The sequence below is a fragment of the Microtus pennsylvanicus genome, chromosome 10 (assembly GCF_037038515.1).
Source record: "Microtus pennsylvanicus isolate mMicPen1 chromosome 10, mMicPen1.hap1, whole genome shotgun sequence".
In the NCBI taxonomy this organism is placed as follows: Eukaryota; Metazoa; Chordata; class Mammalia; order Rodentia; family Cricetidae; genus Microtus; species Microtus pennsylvanicus.
Window position 1 is genome coordinate 98,228,940 of NC_134588.1, and position 27,940 is coordinate 98,256,879.

General features: G+C 44.1%; 2 protein-coding genes across 3 annotated transcripts in view; both read right to left on the reverse strand.

Annotated features, from left to right (window-relative positions):
- LOC142859055 (kinesin-like protein KIF28) overlaps positions 1–15,895 on the reverse strand; it is a 41,541-nt gene extending 25,646 nt beyond the window's left edge. The window contains exons 1-7 of the mRNA XM_075989292.1: positions 15,815–15,895; positions 12,317–12,508; positions 9,053–9,256; positions 6,980–7,015; positions 5,983–6,207; positions 2,446–2,600; positions 91–202 (exon numbers count right to left, since the gene is read on the reverse strand). Coding sequence (XP_075845407.1) covers positions 91–202; positions 2,446–2,600; positions 5,983–6,207; positions 6,980–7,015; positions 9,053–9,256; positions 12,317–12,508; positions 15,815–15,895 — 1,005 coding nt within the window. The remainder of the gene's footprint in view (positions 1–90; positions 203–2,445; positions 2,601–5,982; positions 6,208–6,979; positions 7,016–9,052; positions 9,257–12,316; positions 12,509–15,814) is intronic.
- Ahctf1 (AT-hook containing transcription factor 1) overlaps positions 15,598–27,940 on the reverse strand; it is a 56,002-nt gene continuing 43,659 nt past the window's right edge. For both annotated transcript variants that reach the window (XM_075989291.1, XM_075989290.1), the window contains exons 33-36: positions 26,183–27,920; positions 19,991–20,109; positions 18,134–18,210; positions 15,598–17,337 (exon numbers count right to left, since the gene is read on the reverse strand). In XM_075989291.1, coding sequence (XP_075845406.1) covers positions 17,142–17,337; positions 18,134–18,210; positions 19,991–20,109; positions 26,183–27,920 — 2,130 coding nt within the window. In that variant the 3' untranslated portion in view covers positions 15,598–17,141. The remainder of the gene's footprint in view (positions 17,338–18,133; positions 18,211–19,990; positions 20,110–26,182; positions 27,921–27,940) is intronic.

A 27,940-nucleotide genomic window follows, 5' to 3' on the forward strand; every position in this document is an offset into this window, starting at 1 on the left:
CCGAGCGCTGAGTCCTGGGTGTATTGAGAGTGATTTTAGCCACAGAGCACTAAGAGCTGAACCAGTGTCACGAGTTCTAAGAGATCTTACCAGTGTTGTCCGGCTGTTCCCTCCCAGAGCCGACTGGAGCAGTTTGGTCAGAACAGAATCTCTGTAGGGAATGTGCAGGACTTTCTTCCCCATGGCTGAGTCAGCCAGAGCACTGTGAGAAGGAGAAAACATTAAATAATTAATGGAAGGGATTAGGAAGAAACCGAGTCTCCATGGGTAACTAGAGATGGCTCACACATCCCTGCGGTGGCTCTGTGTTGTGTGTGGTTTGACGATTACCCCCCTCCCCCCCTCCCGTGTCCCCTCCATCCCCGTGAGTAAGCCACTCTTTATTTCTGCCTCCAGGGAGCCACCTTGCTTTTCCTCACTCAAACCATGCACCAAGATAAATCCTTCCTCCCTGAAGCCACTTCAGGTCAGAGAGAAGTTGACTAATCCACCCTGTGGCAATAATAGCATAGACTAGCAGACACCTATACAAGGATGCCCAGGCAAGACAGGACATAAGCCAGAGACCCTCAAAAGACAGGGCCTGGAGAGAAACACAACACCGAGCTGAAGAACATGGCCTGCTCTTGCAGAAAACTCCAGTTTGATCCCACACCCACAACAGGTAGTTCACAGCCACCTGGAACTCCAGCTCCAGGGGATCTGGCTCCCTCTTCTGGCTGCCATGGGTACCTGCACTCGCAGGTGCATACCCACACACATATGTATTGACGTACACATAATTTTAAAAAAATTAATTACAAAACTCAAGACAATTAGGCAAAGATGAATCAGATGGCAAAGTCTGCTTGTTTTGGTGGTGTGTCAACAGGGAGGGGCGTGCCTCGGTAGGGAGAGGGTGTGAAGATACATGCACTCATATTCACATGATAAAAAGAGTTTGGAGGGGGCTCATTGGATGGGGCATGAAGACTAGCGTTCTGATTCCAGCACCCACATAAAAGCCAGGCAGGTGTGGCAGCTTGAGAGGTGGAGACCAGAACTCTCCCTGGGAGACCCACAGAGCAATCTGGCTAGCTAAACTAGCTGAACTCTGTTGACTGAGGTTTCTGTCCTGTCCGATCCTATAGACTGACTCTTTCCTCCTCCCAGAATTTTCTTGTTTTCATTGCCCCGCCTCTACTTCCTGCCTGATCGCCCCACCTATACTTCCTGCTTGGCTACTGGCCAATCAGCATTTTATTAAACAAGTACAAGAAACAAATCTTTACAGGGTAAAACCATTGCCCCGCAGCAGATCTCTCAGGCTCCATCTTCACCCAGAAACCTCACCTCAGTAAGCACAGCGAAGAGAGCTGAGGGGGGGATTCTACATGAAGGAGGCATCCCTGGTCTCTGCACATACGTGTACATGTGTGTACACGCACCCACCCACAAAAGGAAAAGAGAGGAAAATAAGGAAGAACAATAGTGGGGAGGGATAGGATCTCAGCCCACATGGTAGATGCCTCCAAGAGAACACAGGGACAAAATTCTGCACCAACTACTTCGGTTGATGGGGAGAATATTTATTTTGCTAGTGTTATTCTGTAAAGCATTAATTAGTTTTAAATATACAGGAGAGCTGGGCATGAACCAATGATGCCACTGTGTAGCGAGCTGCGTGGAGCCACATCTGATAATCAGCTCCTAATTATGGCTAAGACCTGACTTATGCTGTGATCACGCAATGATTGTCAGCTGCTTGCATATGCATGAACCTATGGGCAGTGCCCACCTGGCAATCCGGGGTTGGCGGCCCGTGCCTTTTTAAGGGCTGGAAGAGGTTTGCCCAGAGAGAGAGGGAAAAGAGAGAGAGAGATACAATTGTTAAAAAAGGTCCTGAATAAACTGTCTTCCTTGCGGGTCGAGGTTGAACGTGACACCACTGTATCTTATTTCATTTACCTTGGTAGGTTTGGAGCTGGGAATAGGGTCCAGGTCTTGGGCTCACTAGGGAACTGGGGCACCACCCTCTGTTCTTTTAAATGTCATTGTTTCACGCTGTGACATGGTTGTCTGAATGAGAATGGCCCCAACAGGCTCATATGTTTGAATGCTTGATCCTCAGTTGGTGAAACAATTTGGGAAGGATGAGGAGGTGTGGCCATGATGGAGCAGATGTGTCACTGGGGTGGGTTTTGAGATTTCAAAAGCCCACACCATTCCAGTTAGTTCTTTCTGTCTCCTACTTCTGGATCAAGATGTGAGCTCTCAGCTACTGCTCCCATGCCATGCCATGCCTGCCTGCTACCGTGTTCCCCTCTATGATGGTCATGGATTCTAATCCTCTAAAACTGTAAGCCCCCAATAAATGATTTTTTTCTATGAGTTGCCTTGGTCATGGTGTCTCTTCAGAGCAATAGAAACACAACTAACAAGAATATCTGGGTGCTGGCCACATACCTGATGACATTCCCTAAACTGGTCAGGCTTAAATTGACCCTGGATCCCTCCCTCAGCCGGTCTCCTTCCGCTCCCGATGATTTCTGCCTCTCGCTTCCTGCCAAGTCCACCATGTTGATGCTGGATTGTTTGGTGAGAGCCGTGTCCAGGAAAACCTGTAGAGACACACCTCGGGCTGTTAGACTGATGTCTCAGAGACAGACTGTCCCGTGATCTTATGTAGCTCTTCAAGGTATATCACAGACTCCAAACATAATAAAGTAGTGAGTGGCAGCTGTCACTGAAGGTGCTGTCCGTGTGCAGTGACAGTTGTGGTGATATTGAGAGAAATGAAAAACTGGTCAGAGTATCAGATTAACCTAATTGCTCTTCGTCTGAACCATGCGGCTTAGGCTAGGCTAAAAAATATATTTTTAGCCGGGCGGTGGTGGCGCACGCCTTTAATCCCAGCATTTGGGAGGCAGAGGCAGGCGGATCTCTGTGAGTTCGAGGCCAGCCTGGTCTACAAGAGCTAGTTCCAGGACAGGAACCAAAAGCTACAGAGAAACCCTGTCTCGAAAAATCAAAAAAAATATATATTTTTAATAACACTTCATATGTGACAAGGGTCATCTGTCAGGAGCCGATAACAACTGGGAGAATATTGCTTCAAGGATAGCCAAGAACTGACCAATTAAAAATATGTCCATGGTATGCTTCATCTACACACCCTAAGGACAGATAGGAAGGGGCCAACTGAGAACAAGCTTATGTCTTTACTTCATTTGCATAATGATATCATGCTTATTGAATGTTGTGCCCTTTTGTAATCATTTGCTGTCCTCAATTAGGTCCAGGTATGCAAATTAGGTGAGAACTGGTGGTCCTGCAAGACTGTTTATAAAAAGTCCTGCAATCTCTGGAAGGGAGCTCCTCCTGCCCTCACTGCATTGAGTGTGCTGGACGAGTTCCATGCCTAGGCTCGTACTGCGTGTTGGAATAAACCTTGATTTTGCATCCAAGTCCCAGATCCCTGGTGGTTTCTTTGGGGGGCAAGAAGTCTGTGCACAACAATATTTTGTTTGTGCTTTAACAAATAATGCTTGCCTGAAGATCAGTGTGCAGAGTTAAACCACTAGTTAGACATACCGGCAGGCAGTGGTGGTGCACATCTCTAATCCCAGTACTTGGGAGTCACGTGCCTTCAATCCCAGCTCTAGGAAGGTTGAGACAAAAGTGATATGGCTGAGCAGAGAGAGGAATATAAAGTGGGAAGAGACAGGAGCTCATAGTGTTTAGTCTGAGGATTCATAGAGATAGGATCCTGCCTATTCGGTCTGAGCCTTCGGAGAGGTAAGAACTCTAGAGGCTGGCTGCTCTGCTTCTCTGATCTTGAGGCAAGCCTTATTTGTTAGATCACAAAGAAAATGTCACCACAGATAGTGACAGTGCCATGTTCCTGGGTCCAAGTGTCCTGCTTGCCTCTCTCCAGTTCCGCGAAGCTCTTTTGAGGGACATATGAGGTAGCGGTCATTACAGACATTTCAGTAAACTTTTAGCTCATAAAATGCTGTAAAGCCTTCATCATTACGAGCATCCTCAGCTGTTCGGCTCTGTGGTCCTGCAATGAACACACACTAGAATTCTACAGGGTTTCCTCCTGGATATATGGGCTTTTTTTTAACATTTAAAAAGAGTTTCCATTTATTTGCCTTCACCCAATTTCTCCTCTTGCTCCTAAATAAGGAGTTCAAATAACAGGGTGAACCACATATACAGTATATAAATTTGCCGGGCGATGGTGGTGCACACCTTTAATCCCAGCACTCGGGAGGCAGAGGCAGGCGGATCTCTGTGAGTTCGAGACCAGCCTGGTCTACAGAGCTAGTTCCAGGACAGTCTCCAAAGCCACAGAGAAACCCTGTCTCGAAAAACAAAACAAAATAAAATAAAATAAATTTTATTAACAGAGCAAAATTCGTCCAGTGACCAGCACTTAAAATGTACAGAATTCTCTGTTGTGGGATATCTGTTTATACTGTGTGAAGATGTATCTCTGTGATTGGTTTAATAAAATGCTGATTGGCCAATAGCTAGGCAGGAGAGGTTAGGCGGGACTTCCAGACAGAGAGAGGAACTCAGGTCTTAGAATCTAGGCACAGGAGACATGCCAGTGAGACATGGAGGCAGGTATGCAGAATGGAGGAGAGGTAAAAAGTCATGTAGCAGAATGCATATTAATAGAAACAGGTTAATTTAAGTTATGAGTTAGTTAGGAACAAGCCTAAGCTAAAGGCCAGGCTTTCATAATTAATAATAAGTCTCCATGTCATTATTTGGGAGCTGGAAGTCCCAAAAGAAAGTCCGACTACAGTTCTCTGTGTGTGTGTATGTGTGTGCGCGTGTGTGTGCATGTGTGTGTGTGTCCATGTGTGTGTGCATAGGTGCACATGTTGAGCATTCATGCACAGGACAGAGGTTGCTATCACATGTCTTCCTCAACTGTTCTACACTTGATTTTTGAGGCAGAGTTTCTCGCTGTCCTGGAGATCACTGATTTGGCCAGACTGCTGGCCGGGAAGTCCCTGCAATCCCCGTCTCTGTTTCCTCGGTATTACGGTTATAGAGGCAATGCTGCCATGCCTGGCTCTTTCACATGGGTACAGGGGATTTGAACTCAGGTCCTCATGCTTCCACAGCAAGTGCTTTACTGATAAGCCATCTTCCCATCTCTAGAAAATTCCCATCTCAGCCTCTCAAGATGCCTGAAAACATCCATCACCCCATTTTACAGAAGATGAAACTGGAAATTTGAAGGTGATCCCCTGAAAAGCTTAGCGCTGGCACCTAACGGTCAATTGTGTATCCACTGTTCCTGGTGTGAACATGATGATCACTTTTATTGCCGGTTCAGTTCTGAGAGGACAAGGGTCGTGTAACCACAGCTGGCTTGGCAGTCACCCAGGACTCAGGAACATCTGTTTCTAGAACAAAGTAGGGATGTTGCTCAGAGACGTCCTGGCACCCACGGAGGAGAATGGAGACGAGAGATCCTCTCTGGTTGATCAAAGGCTTTAGTTAGTGGACATTCCAAGGATTTCCAAGAACTAATCTTGGTCGATCTTTGTCTCAGAAAGGTGCTTCGGCACCTAGCTGTGTCCTTGGCTCATGGCTGATCCTCAGACGGGTAACCATGGGCCTGCTAATCTTAATTCTCCATGCTGGACCACAGTCAATGTCTTCACAATGACCCCTTTACCAACTTGGCCTCAAAATTCAATCCTCAGAGTGTAAAATTTGCTTGAGGAAAAACAGCCAGCCATGTCCTGTGGGCACTCTGGGGATTGGTTGCGGATCACAAGGCCACTCTGCCATAAGTAAAGAGCCTGCGGAATGAAGGGTAGGCAGGGAGAGCAAGGCCCTCAGCTCTTCCTATCCAAGCCCTGTCATTTATGGTTGGAAGCAGTTACGTCAGCACCCTGGTCCACTCTGGACGAGTTCCACCATACGACCCCTACCCTGCCTCCAGGAGCCTGTCCCACAGATGAGGACTCCTACCTGCTTCAACTGGATGGTGATGACCATGTGGGACCGGCTGCTGCTGGCATTCATGTTGGTCGAAGCTGTCATCCTGGTTTTTGATGCCTGCTCCATCAGCTTCTCAATTTGTGCATAATTCTCACAAGGCACCCACTTTAGCCCTTCCACAAAAAACCCCATTTGTTGATCTTCCCTGACTCTTAACCCTCCAGGAATCTTGGTTCTGGACAGCAAATCTCTTATCTGTAGGAGGAAAGAGAAGCAGAAATGTCATCCAGTTTAAGAATGTGAGAATTTGCCGGGCATTGGTGGTGCACACCTTTAATCCCAGCACTTGGGAAGCAGAGGCAGGCAGATCTCTGTGAGTTCGAGACCAGCCTGGTCTATAAGAGCTAGTTCCAGGACAGGAACCAAAGCCACAGAGAAACCCTGTCTCAAAAAAAACAAAACAAAAAACCCCCCAAAAACCAAAACCAAAAACCAAAAAAAAAAAAAAAAAGAATGTGAGAATTTCATTTCCTTCCTTATCACTGCCTGCAAAATAATTGATCCTCAGTTAATAAGAGTTAGGTGTCGAATTAATACTGAGTTTCCACAGGTACCAGACAGCCTTATAATTGAGCTAAGTAAGAAACCGGGAAATGTAAAAGGAAGACGAGAACGGCTGGGCGGTGGTGGCAGCGCACGCCTTTAATCCCAGCATTCGGGAAGTAGAGGCAGCCATGGTCTTCAGAGCGAGTTCCAGGACAGGCTCCAAAGTTATAGAGAAACCCTGTGGGCCACATCCAACATGGGGCGACTGGTGACCGAGTCCTCGGTGCTAATAATCCATGGAGTCACTCAGACTCTCGGGATGGGCACGGCTCAGTGATACAGCCTGTGCTTAGGGTGTGCGAGTATCTGGGCAGGCAGACACACACACACACACACACAGACAGAGAGAGAGAGAGAGAGAGAGAGAGAGAGAGAGAGAGAGAGAGAGAGAGAGAGAGAACAGAGGATGTTACATGTTTACCTGTTCATTGTAGATTTCCAGCATGCTAAACATGACCTGCAGAGAGAACAGAGAGTCAGTGCTGTCCTGAAGATCCAGAGCGATGCAGCCAGGACATAAACGCTCAGCAAAGGAAAAGTTAACTAACATCAGCTGCAGTAGCTGTTTCAAGCTGCTCGGTGCTCAAGGGATTTTGTGGCACTGGAAAACCTCCCAACATAAAATTAAAAGAAAAAAACAAACAAACAAACTCAAACTGGCCCGGGGAGCTGCTCAGCGGGCAGGAATACTGGTCACTCAAGCATGGGGCCTGAGCTTGGATCCCCAGCATCCACCCACAGGCCAGGTAGGACTGTGCTCACCTGTAATGGTGGGGGTACAGACAGGAACAGCTCTGGGCTCGCTGCCTGCCTGTCTATCTAAAAAACATCAAACCCCAGCTTCAGTGAGAGGCACTCTCTCAAAGGAACAAGGTGAAGGGTGGTGGAGGGGACACCTATGTCCTCCTCTGGCCTCCACACATGGACACAGAAGCATGTATAGATACGTGTGCATGTACTTTTATATTACATACTCATACACAAACATACACAATTAAAAAGAAAAGGAAAATGCACAAACAGGGATTGTGGGCAGGCCTGCAGTTCCAGCTCTCAGGAGGTTAAAGTGAGAAGACTCATTAGAGCTTGGATGGGAGGGAGGAGGTGGCTTCTGCCACTGGGTGCTGTTGGCAGGTTTTAGGATGGGCTTTACAGAGTGATTGGCACTGTATATACTTCATCGACTAACCCAGGTGATCCAGTAGTTTCTAGAGTGGGGTCTCACTAGCAGCCTACAGGTTCTGCATCTGTGCTCACGGCCAACAATGGGTCAGAAGCCGTAACATAAAAACCCTGTCTGCACCAAACATTCAGGCTCTTGTCTTCTTTCTCTTGAGTCTGTTCTCTGCCTCCTAGGACGAGCATAGACAAGGGCTGTGCCTACAGGTGTTTCCTGACATCTTACTGTTGTGTTCTGGAGCTGGTCACATCAATGACTGCCACCAGCATTCCAAGTTTGCTCTGGAGTCTTCAACGGGGGGACAGTAAGACCGTCCTTGGTGCTTCGGTGTAACCCAAGGGTAGAACATGTGCTTATGCCAGCATTGGACTGGGTTCAAGTCCCGTCACCATATGTGACATATGTAGCTCTTTTAGGACACATATGTAGTTGGCATTTTCTTTTCTTTCATAAGCGCCCATCCACACTGTTTGTTACCTGTTTAAAAGGGTTTTTCAGTCTGGCTCTGTTTTATTGAGTATCTGTGGCATTCTCTGACCCCATGAGCTAAGCCTTAAACCTAAGCAACAGCTAGGCCCTTTGCATTGGGCTCTACCCCCTTCTCAGGTCTGTGAGAGCAGATCCCTAACCACTGTGCCTGTTCGGTAGCTGCATTTAACGGCCCCAGCTCTAGGAAGTCGGTGCCCGCATTGGCGGGCGGTTTTACTTAGCTTGTTATTTCTGCTTAGTGTGCTGGCTGCTCAAGGGCTCTGCCTCACAATAGGCCTCTTAAAGGAGCTGTATTGTTTTGTGTATTGTTTTGTTTGTTTCAGCTTTCTCAGACCGTAGCCCGGCAAGAATTCTGCTCCCATAGGCATCAGCCCTGTTGCTGCCTCTAAAGGTAGCTTTAACTAAATCTCTACTGTCCTAATTAGGAATAAGACTAGAGATTCAAAGGCTGGGGGAGAGCCTTTGACAACTAGCTAGTCCTCTCTCCTTGCTGGCATCCTTAGAAGACCTATGCTTCCTCCTTGCCAAGCCAGAAAAGCCTGCGCCACTCCAAATCCCAGACAGACTTTCTGGGTTTGTCTCTCCCAGATGCCCTCTGAGGCTCTGGAATTATTTTTTGTTAACTAAAACCTCTCTGCTAACACAGCCTCCTGACCCAAGGTTATTTTTATTTAATTAACGAAAATGCAAACTCGGGAATAGTGATTGACTATTCCCCGCAACACACATATCAATCCGAAAATACAGACGCTGGTGCCTCCCACTTGTGGAAAATGAAAAGGTGCATTTCCCGAGAGAAAGGATTCTAGAATAATGGATGCATACCTGGAGTTCTAGGTTTTTCTTTTGCATCTTAATAGCTTGGAAGAGCTCTTCACACACTCTTGGAATAATACCCTTGTTTGTGCCAAAGCCAATCATGGAGTAGCTTTTTCCAGAGCCGGTCTGGCCGTAGGCCAGGAGAGTAGCATTGTAGCCTCGCCAGGCACTGTCTAGAATTCCCCTCCCAATATCATGGAAGATGTGGAGCTAGAAAGGAAATTGTAACTGTCACCAGCCACGGTGGCTCTAAAGCATTTCTTCAACACACATATGAACGTGTGCAAACAGTCACACAGCACAGACCCCTCCACAGAACTGTAGTTTGTATCCAGGTGGCCGCCCAAAGGTTTAGCCCCCCTGGTTAGTAGCACGCCGAGGCTGTGGGAACACCCTGGCCTCTTTCTGTCTATTTCCTGCCGTGAGATCTGTAGTGTTGCCTCCCCCAGCACTGCCTGCTCTAATGCGTTGCTTCACCACAGGCTGAGAAAGCGATGGGCTAGAGCCGATGAAATGAACAAATAGGCCTTGACTCTTCAAAGTGAGTTATCTCAGGTGTTTTTTATACGAACAGAAAGTTGCCCCATGTACACACCCTTAAAAAACGAATCTCCCCTCAGTGCTCAGTGCCCACTGCAGAAAGGAGCAGGAAGGCAGTAAGAGCCAGAGGTCAGGGAGGACCCGAGCAATGGTGCTTTTAAGACATGGCAGGACTCACAAGACCCGCACAAAGGCAAGCAGTCGCCAGTCCAGCACCAAGTGCAGAGGGCTCATGAGCTTCACTCCCAGCTGAGGAGAAACTGACAGTTAATGGCTTCTGGGGGGGTGTGTGTCAATTTTCTTTAAGGGTATGACCCCTGGTAAGTTGAGAGGTTCCAGTCAATGGCCCCATATTCCTGAATAGATGGACAGCTAACACAGGTCTGTACGGATAAAGAAAGGAAGGAGGAAGGGAGGGAGGGAGGGAGGGAGGGAGAGAGGAAAGGAAGGAAAGAAGGGAGAAAAAGAAGAGAGAGAGAAAGGGACAAAAATTGGAGGGAGGGGTGGAAGAGTGTTGGGGAGGATCTAGGAGTTTAGGAGAAGGAGCAAGGGGTGAATTCCATAAAAATGCAGGGTGTGCATGCATAAAATTTTAAAATAATTAATAAAAATATAAAATCTGTTTAAATTTTTATTATTGTATGTTTATGTGCCCCATGTGTGCCTGGTATCCTTGGAGACCAGAAGAGAGCATCAGACCTCCTAGAACTGGAGTTCACAGACAACCGTGAGCCATCATGTGACTGCTGGGATTGAGCCCAGGTCCTGTGGAAGAGCAGGCAATGCTCTTAACCACTGAGCCACCTCTCCAGCCCCTAAGAAAACAACAACAGTAACAACAAACCTTGAAAAGCAGGCATGATGGCAGAATGCTTTGGGAGGCAGAAGCAGAAAAGAAAGAAAACATTTTTAAAAGTGGAATCAAAAGATGCTTGCACCACAATTGCTCAAAAGGTAGTGTGGTCTGGCTCCTTTTCTTTCTGGTCATGGCCACTGTGGCAATAGTTATCAAAGAATAGAACAAGGAGAATCAAGGAATCCATCTGTCGCAATATGTACCTTTATGGAATTTATGTAGTCTTTAATTCTGAGAAAGACGTACACACCAACATAGCATGATCTATGATGGTAAGCTTTTCATCTCAGCACTTGGGAGGCAGAGGCAGGCGAATCTCTGAGTTTGAGGCCAGCCTGGTGCACAGAGTTAATTCCAGGACAGTCAGAGCTACATAGAGAAACTCTGTCTTGAAAACCAGAAAACCAACAACAGAAAATGTATTTGTTTCTCATAGGAAGGAATAAAAAGCTGCATGCCTTTCATATCAGCACTCAGGAGGAAGAGGCAGGAGGATCTCTGTGAGTTTGAGGCCAACCTGGTCTATATAACAACTTCTAAGCTAGCCAGGGCTGCATAGGGAGACGCTGTATCAAAAAACAAACAAACAAAAAAAAAGGAATACAAAATTGTACTATAAGGGTTGTGTGGAATTAATGAAATTTGACTGTAGTTTTCAAGAACACTGTGTCTATACTTTTGCTCAAAATGTATCTGAATGAAGTTATCTGCAGCTCTTTTTTTTAAAGGTTTATTTGTGTGTGTGTGTGTGTGTGTGTGTGTGTGTGTGTGTGTGTGTGTGTGTGTGTGTGTATGCAGGTACCCTTGGAGGCCAGAGCGGGTTGTTGGATGCCCTGGAGATGGAGTCACAGGTGATTGTAAACCATTCATCGCAGGTGCTGGGCAAGAGCAGCCAGTGCCATGACCCACTGAACATCTTTCTGTCCAGCCTGGTGGTTTAGCAGCTGCTTGGCAAACCTCAGATTCCTTGCTGACTCTATTGGAATCTTAGAGAGTTTTTTGTTCTTAGTTGAAATTTTTAAAATTACATTTATTTTGTGTGCACACATGTATTTGTGTGTGTGTGGGGGTGCGTGTGCTCACCACAGTACATGTGTGGAGGCCAGAGATGTGTGGGACTTGGTCCTCTCCTCCCACCATGTTGGTCCCAGGGATTGAGTTCAGGTCATCAGACACGGTGTAGGCGGCATCTCACCAGCCGTTGTCCTGAATTTTCATAAATTGAAAGTTTCAAGTAGTACAAAATTTTGTTAAGTGCTAGGTAAAGAGTAGAAACATTTTAGTGGTGTAGTCTTCCACTGGGATGTGGTGTGGCTATTATCTGTACGCTGAGAAATCTGGGACATCTTGGAGTTACATTTCCAATTTCTTTACAACACATCATTCTGTGACCAAACAGAGAGAAGATTTGTCTTCATTTTGTCCTTCTTTGTTAATTGGCTTTCCATTGTTATAATACCCAAGATATAATCATTTTATGGAGGAATGATTGGTTTGGGCTCATGGTTTCAGTTCATGCTCAGTTGGCCCCATTGCTATGGGTCTGTGGTGGCACAATGTACCATGGCAGGAGCATACGACAGACTTGCCTCCTGAAGCTAGAAAACAAGGAGAGAGAGAGGAGGGGCAGGGGTCTCCACATTTCCTTCAAGGACATGCTAGGACTCTAAGTTCCTCCTACACGGTCTCTCCTCTCCAAAGCCCTGAGGAGCAAGGCTCAGCAATCATATGGTTTCTGAGGATCTAAACTCAGGTCTGCAGGCTCTGGGAGCAAGTGCTTTGCCAACTAAGCCATCTCATTGCTCTGGCAGGGATAATGTTGAAGGGAAAACACAAACCACAAAATCTACCATTGAAGTTTCTACGCGACTTACCTGACCTGCGAATTTACTGGTCGGATTGGATGGAATAAGGACACCATCTTTGTCCTTTTGAAAGCCATCATGAGACCAATAGGCCAGGTCAAAGGTGAAGGTCTTCAGATGCTCTCCGTTCTTAGGGTCTCGGATGGTGGTGCTTTGGGAATGCATGGAAATCACACATTGGCTTCCAGAGCTCTTCTCTCTCTATAGTCGGTTTATAAATTCAGAATTAGTGCACTCCTGCTGGAAGAAGTCACGTGTCCCGACCACTTGTGGTGGTTTGGATGAGAATGGCCCCTATAGGCTCATATTTGAATGTTTGGTTCCCAATTGGCATGGCATGGGCTTTTGAAACCCGCTCTGCTCATGTGGCTTTTAAATGAGAATGACCCCTACAGGCTCACTTTTGAATGCTTGGTCCCCAGTTGGTTGACCTGCTGGGACTTAGGAGCTGTATCACTCGGGGTGAGCTCTGAGGCTTCAAGAGTCCCATCATTCCAGTTGGCTCTCTTCTGCCTGTGGTTGCTGTCGTAACATGTCTCTCAGCTACTGCTCCAGTCCCATGAGTCCCCAAATTTAATGCTACCTTTTAAAAGTGGCCTTGGCCATGGTGTTTTGTCACCATAAGAAAAGTAACGAAGCCCAGTTTATGATGTGGACAAGGTTATTATTGGTGGCCTTTGAGAAACTGGACATAACCTGCCATAAAACTTGACAATAGAAAGAACAGTCAAAAATGCAAAGGGAAAAAAGGGAGGGTGGGTGGCACGTGGGCTAGAGAACAGGAATGGTGGTGTGTGATTTGTTCCATTCCCGGACTCCAGGAGAAAGATAACCCCGTGTAATCTTGGTAGCTGAGAAGACGGGATGTTAAGTCCAAATCGTAGTTCTCACCTTTCCAGTCTGCTACCCCCGTAAAGGATGAAGCTTCTTGTAGGGCAGAGGAATGGGCTCCCAACTCCATATTATAAGAAGTGGAGCCAAGATTTTATCTCAGAATGAGTTTTAGAGGGTGACTCGGACCTCCCAAGGAACTCACTATTGCACTGGGCCTATGACAAGGAATGTGTCTGCTCTGGTGGACACAGGTGCTGAAGGCACACGGGCTCACGGCAACCGAGGATGCTTTCTAGGCCACATAAAGTAACTGGTGGACGGGGTAAGACCATCAAAGAAAAACAAGGAGAGAGGAGCCTGGCATCTCTCTGAGGTGTCTGCTCCCGAGAGGAGAGCTGTCGAGTCTGAGCTCACTTCCTCTTCCTCCCAGCATTCTGTTCTGTTTACTCCTCCCACCTATGTTTTAACCTATGAGGGCCAGCCAAGCAGTTTCTTTATTTTTTTAACCAATGACCTTCCTCCATCAGGACCAGGGATATTAGTACAAAACAGAATGGCACAAAACACTTGTTTTTCTTTGATGGGGCTCTAAGTAAGCTCAAGCTGAAGGTCTTCGTAGCTTTCAAAGGCCAGCGAGGCCCTAGGTCCCAAAGGCTCCACAATCTCTGGGAAGCAAACATTCTGACATGCAGGCCTGTAGGGGACGTTTCCTATCCAAAGCATTTAATACAACAGGAGGAGGCTCACAGCAAACACAGACAATATAAGCTGCCGGATGAACCTGATGCTCCCATGGAGAGGCTGACCGAATAGAGGATGGGGCATGACTGGTGGAACTCAGCCAGACAACCTCCCATCCCAACCATACACAGGCGCGGGAGGAACCTGCGCCTTCTCTTGGTCTTGTGCACACCGCCCTGACATCAGGTGGTATAGCGTTTTGAGTATTCCTTCTAATTGGATCCATAGAACTGGACAGCCTAGGTCCTGCCCTAGAGCAGCCACACAGGCCACTCACCAGATTGCCTGGGAACTTGGGACCCTTCCTTGCTGGTAAGACCAGACTCTGCTGTGGTGACACTGCTAATCGGTGAAGACTGGAACCCTTCAGAGGACACAGTAAATAATGCACTCATCCATCTACCCATGAGGGTATGAGTTGGTAGCTCAAGATATCTGAGACATTCCTAGGGGTGACATGGGGTGCGTGTGTTGTGTGTAGTGTATAAAGTGTACACTTCTCATCTGTATGGCAAAGATGTACAGGGTGTACACATCTCCCATAAGATTCTCCTTGCTCATGTAGTGTGATGTCTATGCCCACAGGAGTAGCCACATGGGGCTGGGATGGTCTCCATAGGAAGCATTTTAAAGGGCCACTGCCACAGGAGGTAACTGAGTGCCTCCTTGCCAGTCAGTCAAGTTAGCGCCATTTGCAGATTCATGAGCTGGGCTCAGGCAAGAACAGGACAAAAAGTACCTCTAGGTTTTTGGTCCCAGCTTTGGAAAGAAGCAGAAAATCAACTAGACACTTATCCTTTATTGATTTAAAAATTCCTAGATTTGTGTGTGTTTTGCAGGTATTATGTGCATGCCTGGTGCCCATGGAGGTTAAAAGAGGGCACCAAATGTCCTGGAACTGGAGTTATGGATAGTTGCTGGTCCCCATGTAGGTGCCGGGTCTTCTCCAAGAGCAGCCAGTGCCCTTAACCACTGAGCCATTTCTCCAGTCCCCTGGATCGTTCCCTTTAGAACCAGCATTTTCTGGTAGTTGTAAAGCAACAACTGGTTACAGTGGGCAAAGACAAAGGGCGGACAGCAGGTTCCAGTGGTCACAATGGGCACGGCGCAGTTCTCTACCTGGCAAGCTCATTACAGCACAGTATCCTCTCTCTTCCTGCGGCATTCCCCACTCCTGCAGAGGGGCTTAGGCCTGGAGGCTTCTGATCTGTGTGGTATGGACAGTGCAGGATGGGACACAGCCAAGGGGAAGGGGCGGCCTCATGTACACGAGATCTCAACAGCAGACTCCACAAAAAGCTATAGATTTGCACACAAACCCATTAACACCGTGTCTCTGCACGGTCTCATGACTTAGGTCTTACACTTGATTCTGCTACTGTATGCTGTGTGGGGATCACGTGTCCACACGACAAGACCTACTTTTATGAAAGCAGATACACTTTTTTGAGAGTTTTTGAGACAGGGCTTCATGTAGCCCAAGCTGGTCTTGAATGCCCAACACAGCCAAGGATGACAGCTTCCAGTCGGCTGCCTCTCCCTCCTCATGCCTAGTTTGACAGAGTGCTGGAGAGTTACCCTAGTATCAACACACGGTGGGTGAGCACTCTATCGACCGAGCTACATCTCTGCCCCCATACACGTATGAAAAGCAGACACCACACATTTCTATGTACCAAAGTGCATTGGCTTAAATAATTATTAACTTGACAGTATTTCTCTTGTCAGTTTTTTTTATTGTGCTACTTGTACCAGGAATGAAATTATTTACTAAATTATGCTTAGATCTTTGTTATTCATTTGACAAATTCATTTAAATAAGTTCAATATTTCATAAATGACAAGCAGCTTAAATACAAATTCAGGAACTGTTATTAAAAAATGAATAAAATCAGGCAGTTATTGTCACCAAGGCAATGAACATGGACTGACCTGGCTGAAAGGCCGCACGCGCACCGCTACTCTCACACTGTCCGTGCTCGGCACAGGCGTTTTCATTTCCTCATTATCCATAATGCTATTTGATAGAAAAATAACATACAACGCACACTGCTACACTCCACACGAAAACACCCAAAGCTTAGCTGACAAAGGCAGTCTGTTTCTAGGTATTAATTATTAAGGGTCCATTCATTACACTATCAATTACCTGTCATAGATTATTCAACAACACTTATTTATTGATGGATTTCCTAGCCTCCATCGAACGCCATAACTTGTGCACACTCACTGCAGAACAGAAGAGGGCGTCCGTCTGTCCTTCCACATCTACTCACACTGCAGAACAGAAGAGGGCGTCCGTCTGTCCTTCCACATCTACTCACACTGCAGAACAGAAGAGGGCGTCCGTCTCTCCTTCCACATCTACTCACACTCTTCCACTCTGCAGATCTGGGCCTGAGGTCCTTGGTCATTGCAGTTTTAAACCTGAATACTAGGAGGCTTCTGTGATTCCGTAGCTTGCACAGCATGGGTGTCTACAGTCTGTCCGGGCTCCTCTTCTCAACGCCAGGCACACACCAGGTGGACTGAGTATTCACATTTATTTCTCAAATCCTTTCATGAGGTTGCTAAGAAGCAGTGAACCGGTCAATCTAACCTGGATAACTAGTCTCTAAATTGAGAGACAGGATAGTCTTTAAAGTTACTGAACAAGAAATGCCAGCATTATAGTTAACCAATGCATTACTGGAAAATTACTCTTTTGAGGTAGATTACACAAAATTTGTAAAACTATAAAAAGGCAAAATCACATGCCCACAAACCAAATTCAACACAGTGCCAGGCAAAGCCTAGGAAAGTACATGTGATGATTAGAAATCTGAGTAACAGGTTCAAAGTGCATAAATTATAAAAGAGCAACTTTAAAAAATAACCAACAGTCAATCACCCTCATTTAAGACTGGTTCTATATCAACAGAGAAAGAAAATGGACAAATATCTAGTAGCATATAAAATCACGACTAAGACAGAAATTCCCTCTCAAAAATCTAACAGACACACAGTGTATACTTTACAGCAGTTTATTTAACATCCCAATAAGAAGCCATATTTACATATCATATAAACGTATGAAGTTTTATAAAATGCCTGGACTAGAAGAACCATACTCCATATGGAGCTACTTTACTTATTTACTTGTTTACAAAATTGTACAATTTATATAAATTATTTCCTTTCAAATTAGATGACCTTTAATAACCCACACAAATACTGATGACGCCACAAACAGGTGCATGTTAAAATCTTGGGCTAAAAATTACAGCATTTTCCTGCGTAAAATTTGCTTTGGAAAGGAAGACAGCTTCTTTTTGCCCCTTCCAATAGTTTTTCCTGCTACTTCTGTAGTTTTTCTTCGTTTGCTGATCTTTCTTTCATCAACTGGGCTGGCCAAGGGAGATATCAGCTTAATTTCCACAGGGGGAGGTGACCAAGAACTTTCTTTCTCCGTGTTTCTGAAAGAGAGATACCCTCAAGTAGGAGCAGGCACAGCACAGCACTCCGCAGAGAGGTGAGGGCTAAGGGCAGGCAAGGTTAAGGAGTCAACCCCACAACCCTTCCCGGTATGTGCTGACATATTCATACATGTCCGTGTAAGATACTACTGTGCTATGTCCTATGGTTAGTTCACGGGAGGAGAGCCAGCAGGTCAGAGAACTTAAGAAATCCCAGTGCTCAGTAAGAGAGGTGGGAGGACAGCTGTTGAGTCTGAGGTTGGCCTGCTTTACCTAGCAAGCTCCAGCCTAGCCAAGGCTACATGTTCTAAAGACCCAGTCGAGAGAAAATCAAAAGGAAATTCAGGGCTCAGCTTTAGGTGTGCAGCACTGTGCCACACAAAAGGGATGGGTGGGATGGGACAGTACTCAGAAACAGTAGCAACTGGTGCGTGTGTGTCAATAAACACAGACAATTTACATGTGAGCAGGGTCATTAGTCAACGGCATCATATTTATTAATTTGTATGTTTATTAAATTTGCCCACACCTAAATACAACAGGAACAGAATACTATCAAACAAAAATATCTAATTTGACCACAGATGCAGTATATTGCTAGCAGGAAAACAACCGTAGACTCTAAAGTTATAATTCTTTACTAATAAAAAGGTAACAATCTTCTCTCCCAATCACAACCAGTGGACAACAAACTATCTTTAGGCCACCCCTCAGCACTGGGCTCTCTCTGCTGGTGCCAGGCATTTCTGAGAAGCCCCTAGAAAATGAGTGGAGACCACAGAGCACAGCTGCTTACCTGCTTGCTCTCGTCTTCACGGTCCTGCTTCTTTTTGTTTTTTGTTCTGTGATTTCTAACGGTTTAGGATCACTCTCCTATGGATTAAAAATTAGAAAATATAAATTGTCTAAGCAATTAAATTTTTCTGTTTTTAATTTCAAGACAGGGTTTCTCTGTCAGTTTCTCTTTCTCTGGCTGACCTGGAACTCACTCTGTAGACCAGGCTGGCCTCAAACCCAGAGATCCACCTTCCTCCGCCGAGTGCTGGGACTAAAGGCATGTAACACCTAAAGTCTGATTCTAAAAGTATCCTGTTTGGCCCACACCTTTAACCACAGCACTTGGGAGGCGGGGGTAGGCAAATCTGAGTCTGAGGTCAGTCCGCTATACAGAGCAAGTTCCTGGCCAGCCAGGGCTACAGAGAAACCGTTATTGAGAAAGAAAAACAAAACAAAACAAAACAAAAAACCAAACCAAACAAACCAAAAAAAGTGTCCTGCTAGAGGAGTCAACCATCTCTAAAATCCCTAGGTCCTAGAAAGCCCTCTCGCTCCCCAAGACTTGTCACAACCTCACTTGGAATGCTCCCACTGTCCACCTCCCTGAGCTAATACAGCTTCAGCTCGAAGTCCAGGCTCTCACCATCTTGCAGGTGCAGGGTCGCCGGAGATGGGTTTCTTCCTTCCCAGAATACTTTGTACAGAAATTACCCGACACCTGTACATGTCTTGCTCTGTAGCCACCACCCAGCCATGCTTCTGAATCCCTGCCTGCTGTTGTCTTTTCTACCTCCATCTCCCTATACATGTAGAGGTACTTGAGCCAAGAGACTTTATACAAACTAATTACTCATTTTGTCAATTAAACTGCATTTTAATCAATTATTTTTGTTGCATAGTAACTGGCTCATGGAATATAATCTAATTCATGCTTATAAGTAAAAACAACTGACATTTAATCTATGAAAAATGTCTATCTTAAGGCTGTGTACTCAATTTCTGAAACTTTCTCTTTAAGGATACTCTTTGAATGACATATCAATATCTTACAAAAACAACCAGATAACTTTGGGGTGGTCTCACTATACATCCCTGGTTGGCCTAAGACTTAGTATGTAGAGTAGGCTGGAGTTGAACTCAAGAGAGCTGCCTAGGTCTGCCTTGAGCCATGGGATTATGGGTGCATGTCATCGTCCCAGGCAATCACTTTAATTTTAAAACTGTCATTCTAATGGGTGTCTGGAACAACACACCATAGATCTGTCCCGAAGGTAGTAAACAGGAGTTTCGTACTTTTAATATAAATGCAAATTACCTTTCTTCTTTGTTTTTGAGACAGGTTTTTCTGTGTAGCCCAAGCTGTCCTTACCCTCACAGAGATCCCCCTGCCTCTGTCTCCCAAGTGCTGGGACTAAAGGCATGTACCACCACCAGCCGCAAATAACCTTTCTTAAATAATAATTTTTTTTTTTTAACTTTTATGTGTCTTGAGTATTTTGCCACATCCATGTCTGGTGTCCCAGGAGGCCAGAAGAGAGCACTGGATCTCCTCTTCTAGAAATGGATGGAGCTGGAGGCTGTGAGCTGAAAACTGAACCCGAGTCCCTTGCAAGAATAGCTAAGTGTGCGTAACTGCTGAGCCGTCTTTCTGGCACACATGTTATCCTTAAATAAATTTATTTTTCAACAAATTTTACTTAGGAGAAATTCACTTAAAATTTTTGCAATCTCAACACTCAGGAACCAGAGGCAAGATCACGACTTTAAGACAATCCTGAGGTATAGTGTCAATCTCAAATAAACAAAACAAACCAGAAAAATAATAAATATGCACAGAGGATGTTTAAATATATATATATATTCAAGCATTTCTTACCAGTTCATCTAGAAGCTTGGATGTGCTGGACACATTTTTCCTCCTGGTTCTCAAAGTAGGAGGGGAGACAACAAACTGAGAAGATAAATCTGATACCAGTTCTTTCAGCTGGGCAGCAGCTAAAGACAAATGGGAAACAAAACATTTACCTATAACTATATATGGTTTAAACAATGATAACATAAGGCAATTATATACACTACATCAAAAATATTGAAGCAAATGATACACACTAGAAAGAAAAAAAAATCCCCAAGATAGTACAACATATAAATTTATTACCCATGTCGGCAGAGAAAAATGATGTAAAAAAATCCCTTTATCATTATGTCAATCAAATGTTCATAAATATTTTAGGCTCCAAACTAAATAATTGCCCCCACATAAAGATAGGACTCCAGGCAGTATAAACTATTCCTATTAGTTTGACCCTCAGCGCTCCTCGGCTACTCTCAGGAAAGCATGAATCCCATGAGAAAGTGTGAGTCTTAGTTTCTAGATGAGGTTTGTATTAGACAGCAAATTTTATTTGCAAGAAAAGACTCACTTTAAAATCTCTAGCTTCCTTATTTTGAGCTACTTGGTTTAGTCAAGCAGGGGCAACAAAAAAGTTCACATCAGAAAAGCAAAAGGCTAGCTGGGCGGTGGTGGCGCACGCCTTTAATCCCAGCACTTGGGAGAGCCAGGCAGATCTCTGCGAGTTCGAGGCCAGCCTGGTCTTCAAGAGCTAGTTCCAGGCTCCAAACCAATACAGAGAAACCCTGTCTTGAAAAACCAAAAAAAGTTAAGCGAGAGACAGGAGGCTGTAACACAGATGGAGACTAGTTTAAGAATTGATTTGGGGGAGGGGCTCATTGGGCCCTACCCCTCCCTGAGGTTTTAAGTTGATGGGGGAGGTGAGATAGTTTTTACCCAGTGGTGTAGCCTTTGGTAATATGGTGGTCATGTTCCTGCAAACCACTTTCTAATTGAATTACACAAAATAAAAATAAAAAAGTAACCAGCTAAGAGAAAGGGGAGAAAAAGGTAAGGGAGGTGGGCTGAATATAATGAAAATACATTATGTACATATATGAAAATTATAATAAAATACATATGTATAACTAATACATGTTAATGTCATCTTAAAGAGAAACTAACTCAACATACAATTAAAAGTATGTACATGCTGACTCTACTTTGAACCTTTGAAATAGCGTCTCCCTAGCATGACACTGTGACTGTGGAAGCAGCGGTGCCGTGTGCCACTCAAGACATTACATGCCAGAGTTTGGACTCACTAGCAGTGCCTTAGCTAATAAAAAATAGATACAGATGACAATGATTTCAGCGTTGTGATGAGAAGATCAGAACAATCTGATGCATATAGCAAGAGCTTTATAAACAAGAAGTCTGTATGATAGGCACAGCGACTGGTTGACCAACATCAGATGTCAAATCCTGCTATTGTGACTCTTGCTGGACAAGAAGGTCCAAAAGTTTCAGTGGAGGTAGAGGCAAGAAAATGACAAGTCTGGGGCCCAGTTGGCCCGATCTTACCTCAAACAAAGCAAATGCTACCACTACTCACCAAACCAAAAAAACAAACACACATGACTCTATGTATTCTTGTGCGGAAGTAGTTGTGATCTATGGATGTCAGAGGACAGTCTTGGGTGCTGGTCCTCAGGTGTCTTCCACCTTTTGGTTGACATAGGTCTCTCACTGGAACTTTACCACAACTAAACCAGGTACAGGAGCATCCTGCCTCTGCCCCTGCATCTCACCACTGTTGGGTGTGTGCACCATGCCAGCTTTTTGCCATGGATCGTGGGGATCCAGACTCATGTCTTCAAATTTGAGAGTCAAGTGTTTTACTGACTGAGCTATCTCCCCAGCCCACAAAAGCCATGGCTCTTAACAAAAAAGAAAAACGCTGGCAGCATCTGACATCCTCACTTCCAGCTTATAAGAGGCAAAATTTCACTTCAGGCCACTAATGGTGACATACCCTTCCTATTGCTAAAAATACAAATCTGCCCGATTTTATAACGCTCTTTCTAGGTAGACCACCCGGAACAACAACTTTGGCTTTCTCAGAGCACCTCACAGTCCACCTAAGTTTCCCCATTCATTTCTTGGGACTCAGAAGAGAAATTTAAGAATTCAGTATCATGTATGAAAATGTTTGGCCTATTCACTGTTTCTCCCACATGCCTCTTTTAGGGCATGGACAAACTTTACTATATTGTGAGACAATGCTTCATCTACCTCTTCAAACATCTGGCAAACACTTTGACAACCAGGACTAGTTAGGATTAACAAACTACAATTACAAGACCAAAATGCAAATCCAGTATTGTGCTGGGAAACAGCTCTCTGGGAAAAGGCAGAAAAAATGTAGCTCTGATTGGCAACATTAACTACTTTTTGTGGTCAAATGATTCCATTATGGCCAACTTCAAACAAAATGAGACCCTGATTCTCAAATGCTTTATGTACAGTACCTCCACCTACCTAATAAAAGGTACCCATTTTTAACAGAGAAAACCTCAAAACATGAAAATATCCCATAGGAAGATGTTTAAGCACCTGTGGAATATTAGTGAGATTAAATGCCACATGCGACAAAATCCAAGCAGACCCCAAAACCACACTGCCATAAATACTTAGGGTTTTGAAGACTATGATTATCTGGAACCGAGGACTGGGGAGGTGGCTCACGGGTAAACTTGTGCAAGCACGAGGACCTGAGTTTAGAGCCCCAGCGGTCATTTAAAACGCTGGACAAGGTGCTAAGTGCCTATACTCCCAGTGCTGGGAGGCAAAAATAGCAGGATCCCAAAGGCTGCTGACCAGCCAGTTTAGTTCCAGGTTCACTGGAAAAGCATCTAATGTCCATCTCTGCACAAGGCTAGAGAACCCGCTCAAATGCAAACTCTTCCATGAGTACCTGTGAAAGATGATGAAATAAGGGAAATGCACGTGCTCATGAAACTGCAGTGTGTGTTTTGATACAGGGTCTCGGCACTGGGACTACAGGTGTAACATGCTTGGCTTATTCTGTTTACTCTTTAAGCAAAGAACATTTATGACCGCTAAGATCATTCATGTACTAGAAGATATGTTTTATTATCTAATTTTCTATAGTGGATGTGTACTATTTTTAACAGAAAAACAGCTATATAGAAAATTATGTTAAGATGACAAAGAATAACTAAGATGTTATATTATTCTAAGTTAGCATAACAAAAATGTTATTTCCTATACTTTAAACTCTAGAGAAAATACAAATATTAACAGCATTTTACCAATTTCACTGTTTTTCATTTTCAAACTTTCTTTTTTTAGCTTTGTTGCTTTGAGCCTTTTCAAGACAAGGTTTCTCTGTGTAGCCCTGGCTGTCCTGGAACTCACTCTGTAGACCAGGCTGGCCTCAAACTCACAGATTCACCTGCTTCTGCCTCCCAAGTCCTGGTATTAAAGGTGTGTTCTACTATCGCCTGACAATGGAAGATTTTTAAATGGCTTAATGCTGAGAGCCATTATCATTTATTACAGCAGATCACAATTAATATTCAAGGTGTCAACTCACTAGAAATAACTTCTGATGGAGGAAATTCATTCTTTGCAAAGCCTGCAAGAAATACACACTCAGGAATATCTTTTGCTTCTGTTCATAATTTTACATGTGCTAAATTGCATTCTTTCCCTAGTAGCTACGGGGAAATCCCCGGTCTGTATTCTAATGTATATCTCATGAATACTATCCTGATCTACTGGGCATCTTTATCTGTAGATTGTCAAGAAGGTGGCTCCTCCTTAGCTGTATTGTCTAATTGATATTAATTAATAATGTTAGCCCATACAGCCTATACAGAATTTTAATGAATGAAATAAATACAAAAAGATGCTACCCAAGTCAGAGGTTATAAGTTTCCATTAAGAACTATCTTGGAACAAAGCTTAAGAAAACAGCTGTATTTTCCCCAGCTGCCAAGATAGCTATATACTTATCAACTGACATAAAACTTCAAAGTAGCTTTAGATCAGACCAGGTGCCTTGCTAATTGGTTTTAAGATAAACTATTTGCAGAAAAAAACAATCTTATTTACAAGGACATGTAGCCAGCGGTCTGATTTGTTGAGCCAAGGTAAATAGTGAGAAGTAACTTAACTGCAAGGCCAGAGGACAGTGATTACTTCTCTGTACAAACTCTTGCCTAGGTCTTATTGGCCTTTGTTCAGATTCCATGAGAAAATATTCTCTAACTGAACAGGGCTACAAAATATAAACTAACTTCATAGCCCTGAGAAAGAGTTACAAGTCTTCTTTTTTATGGTCAAGGGTTACATGCAGGACAAAAATACTTTAAGATTTAAAATGCTTTTAATGTCACTGTGCCTTGGTGAATGTCTAGTAGGCTTATCTGTGCTTGTGCCCCACCCCCTGCCCTGCAGCTTGGCTCTGACAACACAATTTCTTTGTAAACTGTCTCACAGTTGGAGAAAAGTCCGGCCTCTACGACCACTAAACACAAAATGTTTAAGATGTTTATACACTCAGAAGTATAGGATATAGCACACAATTCTTATTTCTTTTAGTCTCCTTAGTAGTTTAGTTTTATAAGGCTACCTCTACAGATAACAAAGATTTCTTTTGTAGCTGAGGGTTGCAGCCAGTAATTAGAGAGTTAACTAGAAGAAAGTGCTCTCTTCTTGCTATCTGACAGGTTATCTGGATTTACTGCTCTGTGAGTTGTTGGAATGACTGTTTCTTACCATTTACTCAGGAAATGGTATGTGACCTTCAATGTAATGTCTGAAAGATTGTGTGGGTCTCTATCAGCTAAAAGAACAAAGAGAGCTGGCAGAAACTTGAGGCAGAACAGACTCCAACATGAAAGACTGAAACCATCGGGAAAGTGTGTGTTTGTTCCTTTTTCCTAACCCCTTCAGATATGGATTTCTTTCAATACCTTGGATGCAGTCTAGGAGCTGGCTCTCCATTAGTCCACGGTAGCTTATTTTCCACGTGGCCTGGTGGCAACTACACAGGCGTTGCCTTATACATTACAGTTCTTAAATGAATAAAGCTATCAATTGCTTTTCTGAAATTCACATCAGGAGATAATCATATATTGTATGCCTAACTGTGATTACTAAAACGAACTTTACGAAGTATTATTCGAATGACACGTACACTAGTCTGAGCCTCTTTCTAGTCATCCTCTGGACATTTGTACAGCACTTCTCCCACAGAGGTTTGACTACCACAGATACCCTCTATACCTACTTCTTACTTGATGTACAAGGAGAGTTATCACCCTTGAGAAAATGCTAGTTTCATCAACCATGTGACATGCTCATTAAAGACAATGAGAAATTATGCATGAGACATGGTAACAGTGAGTACAGACTTATTTCTGTCGATCCGGCCATAAAATGTTGATAATTGCCCACAAAACAATTTGGATCTGTGGCTATCACTGGGATATAAGCCAAAAGCTATGGTACTTCAACAACAACAACAACAATAAAATAAAATAAAATAAAAAATAACGATGATTCTAGGCCACATAGGTGGCACATACCTGTAATCCTTGCACTTGGGAAGCAAAAGAAGGAGGATCAGGAATTCAAAGTAATTCTCGGTTACACAGTGAGTTCAAGGCTAGAATGGGCTACAAAAGACCTTTCCTTGGTTTTCTTCTCTCTTCTCTCTCTCAAGTTTTTCTAGACAGGGTTTCTCTGTGTAGCCCTGGCTGCCCTGGAACTTGATCTGTAGACCACCAGGCTGGCCTTGAACTCATGGAGATCAGCTGGGATTAAACTATGTGCCTCCATTATCCAGCTCAAAAAAAGTTGTATTTGAGGGGAAACAAAACTAAGTCACTTAGATATAAGGGCAGAATGAAGAGAAACAGAACAAAATAAAGCCTAGGTAAAATGGACTCTTGGATACAGGAAGCCAGACAGAATATCTCTGGATAATCTTGACTCTGAAGATCAGCTAGGAAACAAACGTTTAGATCAATTTTATTGGAGGGTTTATTTTTTGGGGGTGGGGGTGTTGTCTCTTAATTATAAACATTTTTTTATAAGGAAAAACACAATGCTTCAAATCGAATAATGAACTCAAATAGTGCTTTTAAACTACCAAATATTAGGCTGTGCATTCTAAATAAGGTAACAATGAGTAAAATGAGATACCTTTTACTTTTTTTGGATCCTTCACCAAAGGAGGAGAAAATGATGTTTTAGCTTTGGGTTCGGAAAAGTCCATCAACAACATGTTTTTTCTAGACCTAGTCCTTGTGCTCCAGGAAGATTTAGTCAAAGTCGCAGCGGCAAGCAATCTTTCTTCTTGGTCAGCTGGCTCTTTGTCGGTTGTTTCAGTCTGGAAGTCTGATATTGCTGGTAACGGATCTTTTTGGCTTTCATTTGCAGACTTCTTTCTAGGCCTTTTATTTGAGGTCATCACTATAGCAACTTCCTCATTTGGCACCAAAACGGATTTTTCTAAAGTACTCACATTTCTCGCTGGGGTGTTCCGTGTAGATCTTCGGACACTTGGAACTGCTCTCTTCTGGGGGCTTGTCTGTCCCTCAACATCCTTGGAGCTGCCATCTTCTAATGGCACTACCTTCCTTGGTCTACCACATTTCCTAGGTGTGGCTGGGATATCAGATTTTGTTTGAATCGGCAATTGGGATGAATCAAGGGTAGGCTCTTCTACCACACTCGACACACTGACTTCTTGTCTGACCCTTCTTCGTTTTAGAGGCAGCTGTTGGTCACTGGGTTCCTCCTCTTGATTATATCCCACATTTTGAGAATCTCCTAAGTTAGCATTCCTCATCTTTTTGATAGTACCGCTATGGATTGCTGCATCACTAATGTTTATATCTTTTACAATTTTGGCACTTTGTCCATTTTCTATAGATTTCTTAAGTCTTCTCGGAGTCCCTTTTCTAGCAGATGAGAGTTTGACTTCTGTTCTAGAAGGTGTTATTTCAGGGGCTGGCTTCGGCAGATCCTGTGGCTCCTGCTCTACAGCATCAAGGCTTGCTAGTGTGCTTTGGCTAACTTCCCTTTTCTTCCTTCCTCTCCTAGGAGTGAGAGAATTCTGAGAGGTTAGCTGGGTCTCAGATGCTACGTTTATACTGGAATAGGCACTGTCAGAAGACCCAGGAAGTTCTTTCACTTTCCTAGCTTTCTTAGGAGTAGCAATTGCTGAGGACTCCTGTTGTTCTGATGTGACGTCCAAGTTTTGGGCACACTGCCTTCTTGTGCGAGTTCTACTAGAAACCATATCATCGCCCTGGCTGGTATTTTTAGTCTCGGCACCTGTTTTCTGTATAGTCTTCAGTGAAGATTTTGTTAACGTGGAGGAACGTGTAACCTTTGGGCTTATTAATACTACCTCTTCATGAACAACCTGTTCCACTGCTGCTGAAGTTGCTTCTTTACTTCTCGTGTCTTTAATTACATCCAACAAATTTTCTGCAATTGCCACTTTAATTGGTTCAGGCACATATGGTAAAGTCTCTACCTTGTGGGATTCTTGGTCACCTGTTATAGCAGATGGCAAATCTGTAACATGTTCTTGATTATCAGGTTCAGCTCGGGACACAAGTTTTTCCTTGGTTGCTACGTTAGCTGCTTTTGATAATGGATTCATTGCCGAAGAGTCACTTGCCTCAACATCTCCTTCTTCACCTTCCAATATCAAGGTAAAGTTGCTCTGGGCCACAAAAAGTTCCCCATCTACTTCAGCGATATCACATTCAGCAGAGTCTTTATCGTCAGGCATGTCACAAAACTGCTGCTCAATAGTATCAAAATTATACTGGAGTTTAAGTGTTCCTGAGGGATACAACTCATTAAATGAAATGCTCTTGACTTCTTCTTCTGAATTTTGAGCTTCAGGTTTTTCATGTTCAATTTGCTAAAATAAATTAAAGGTAA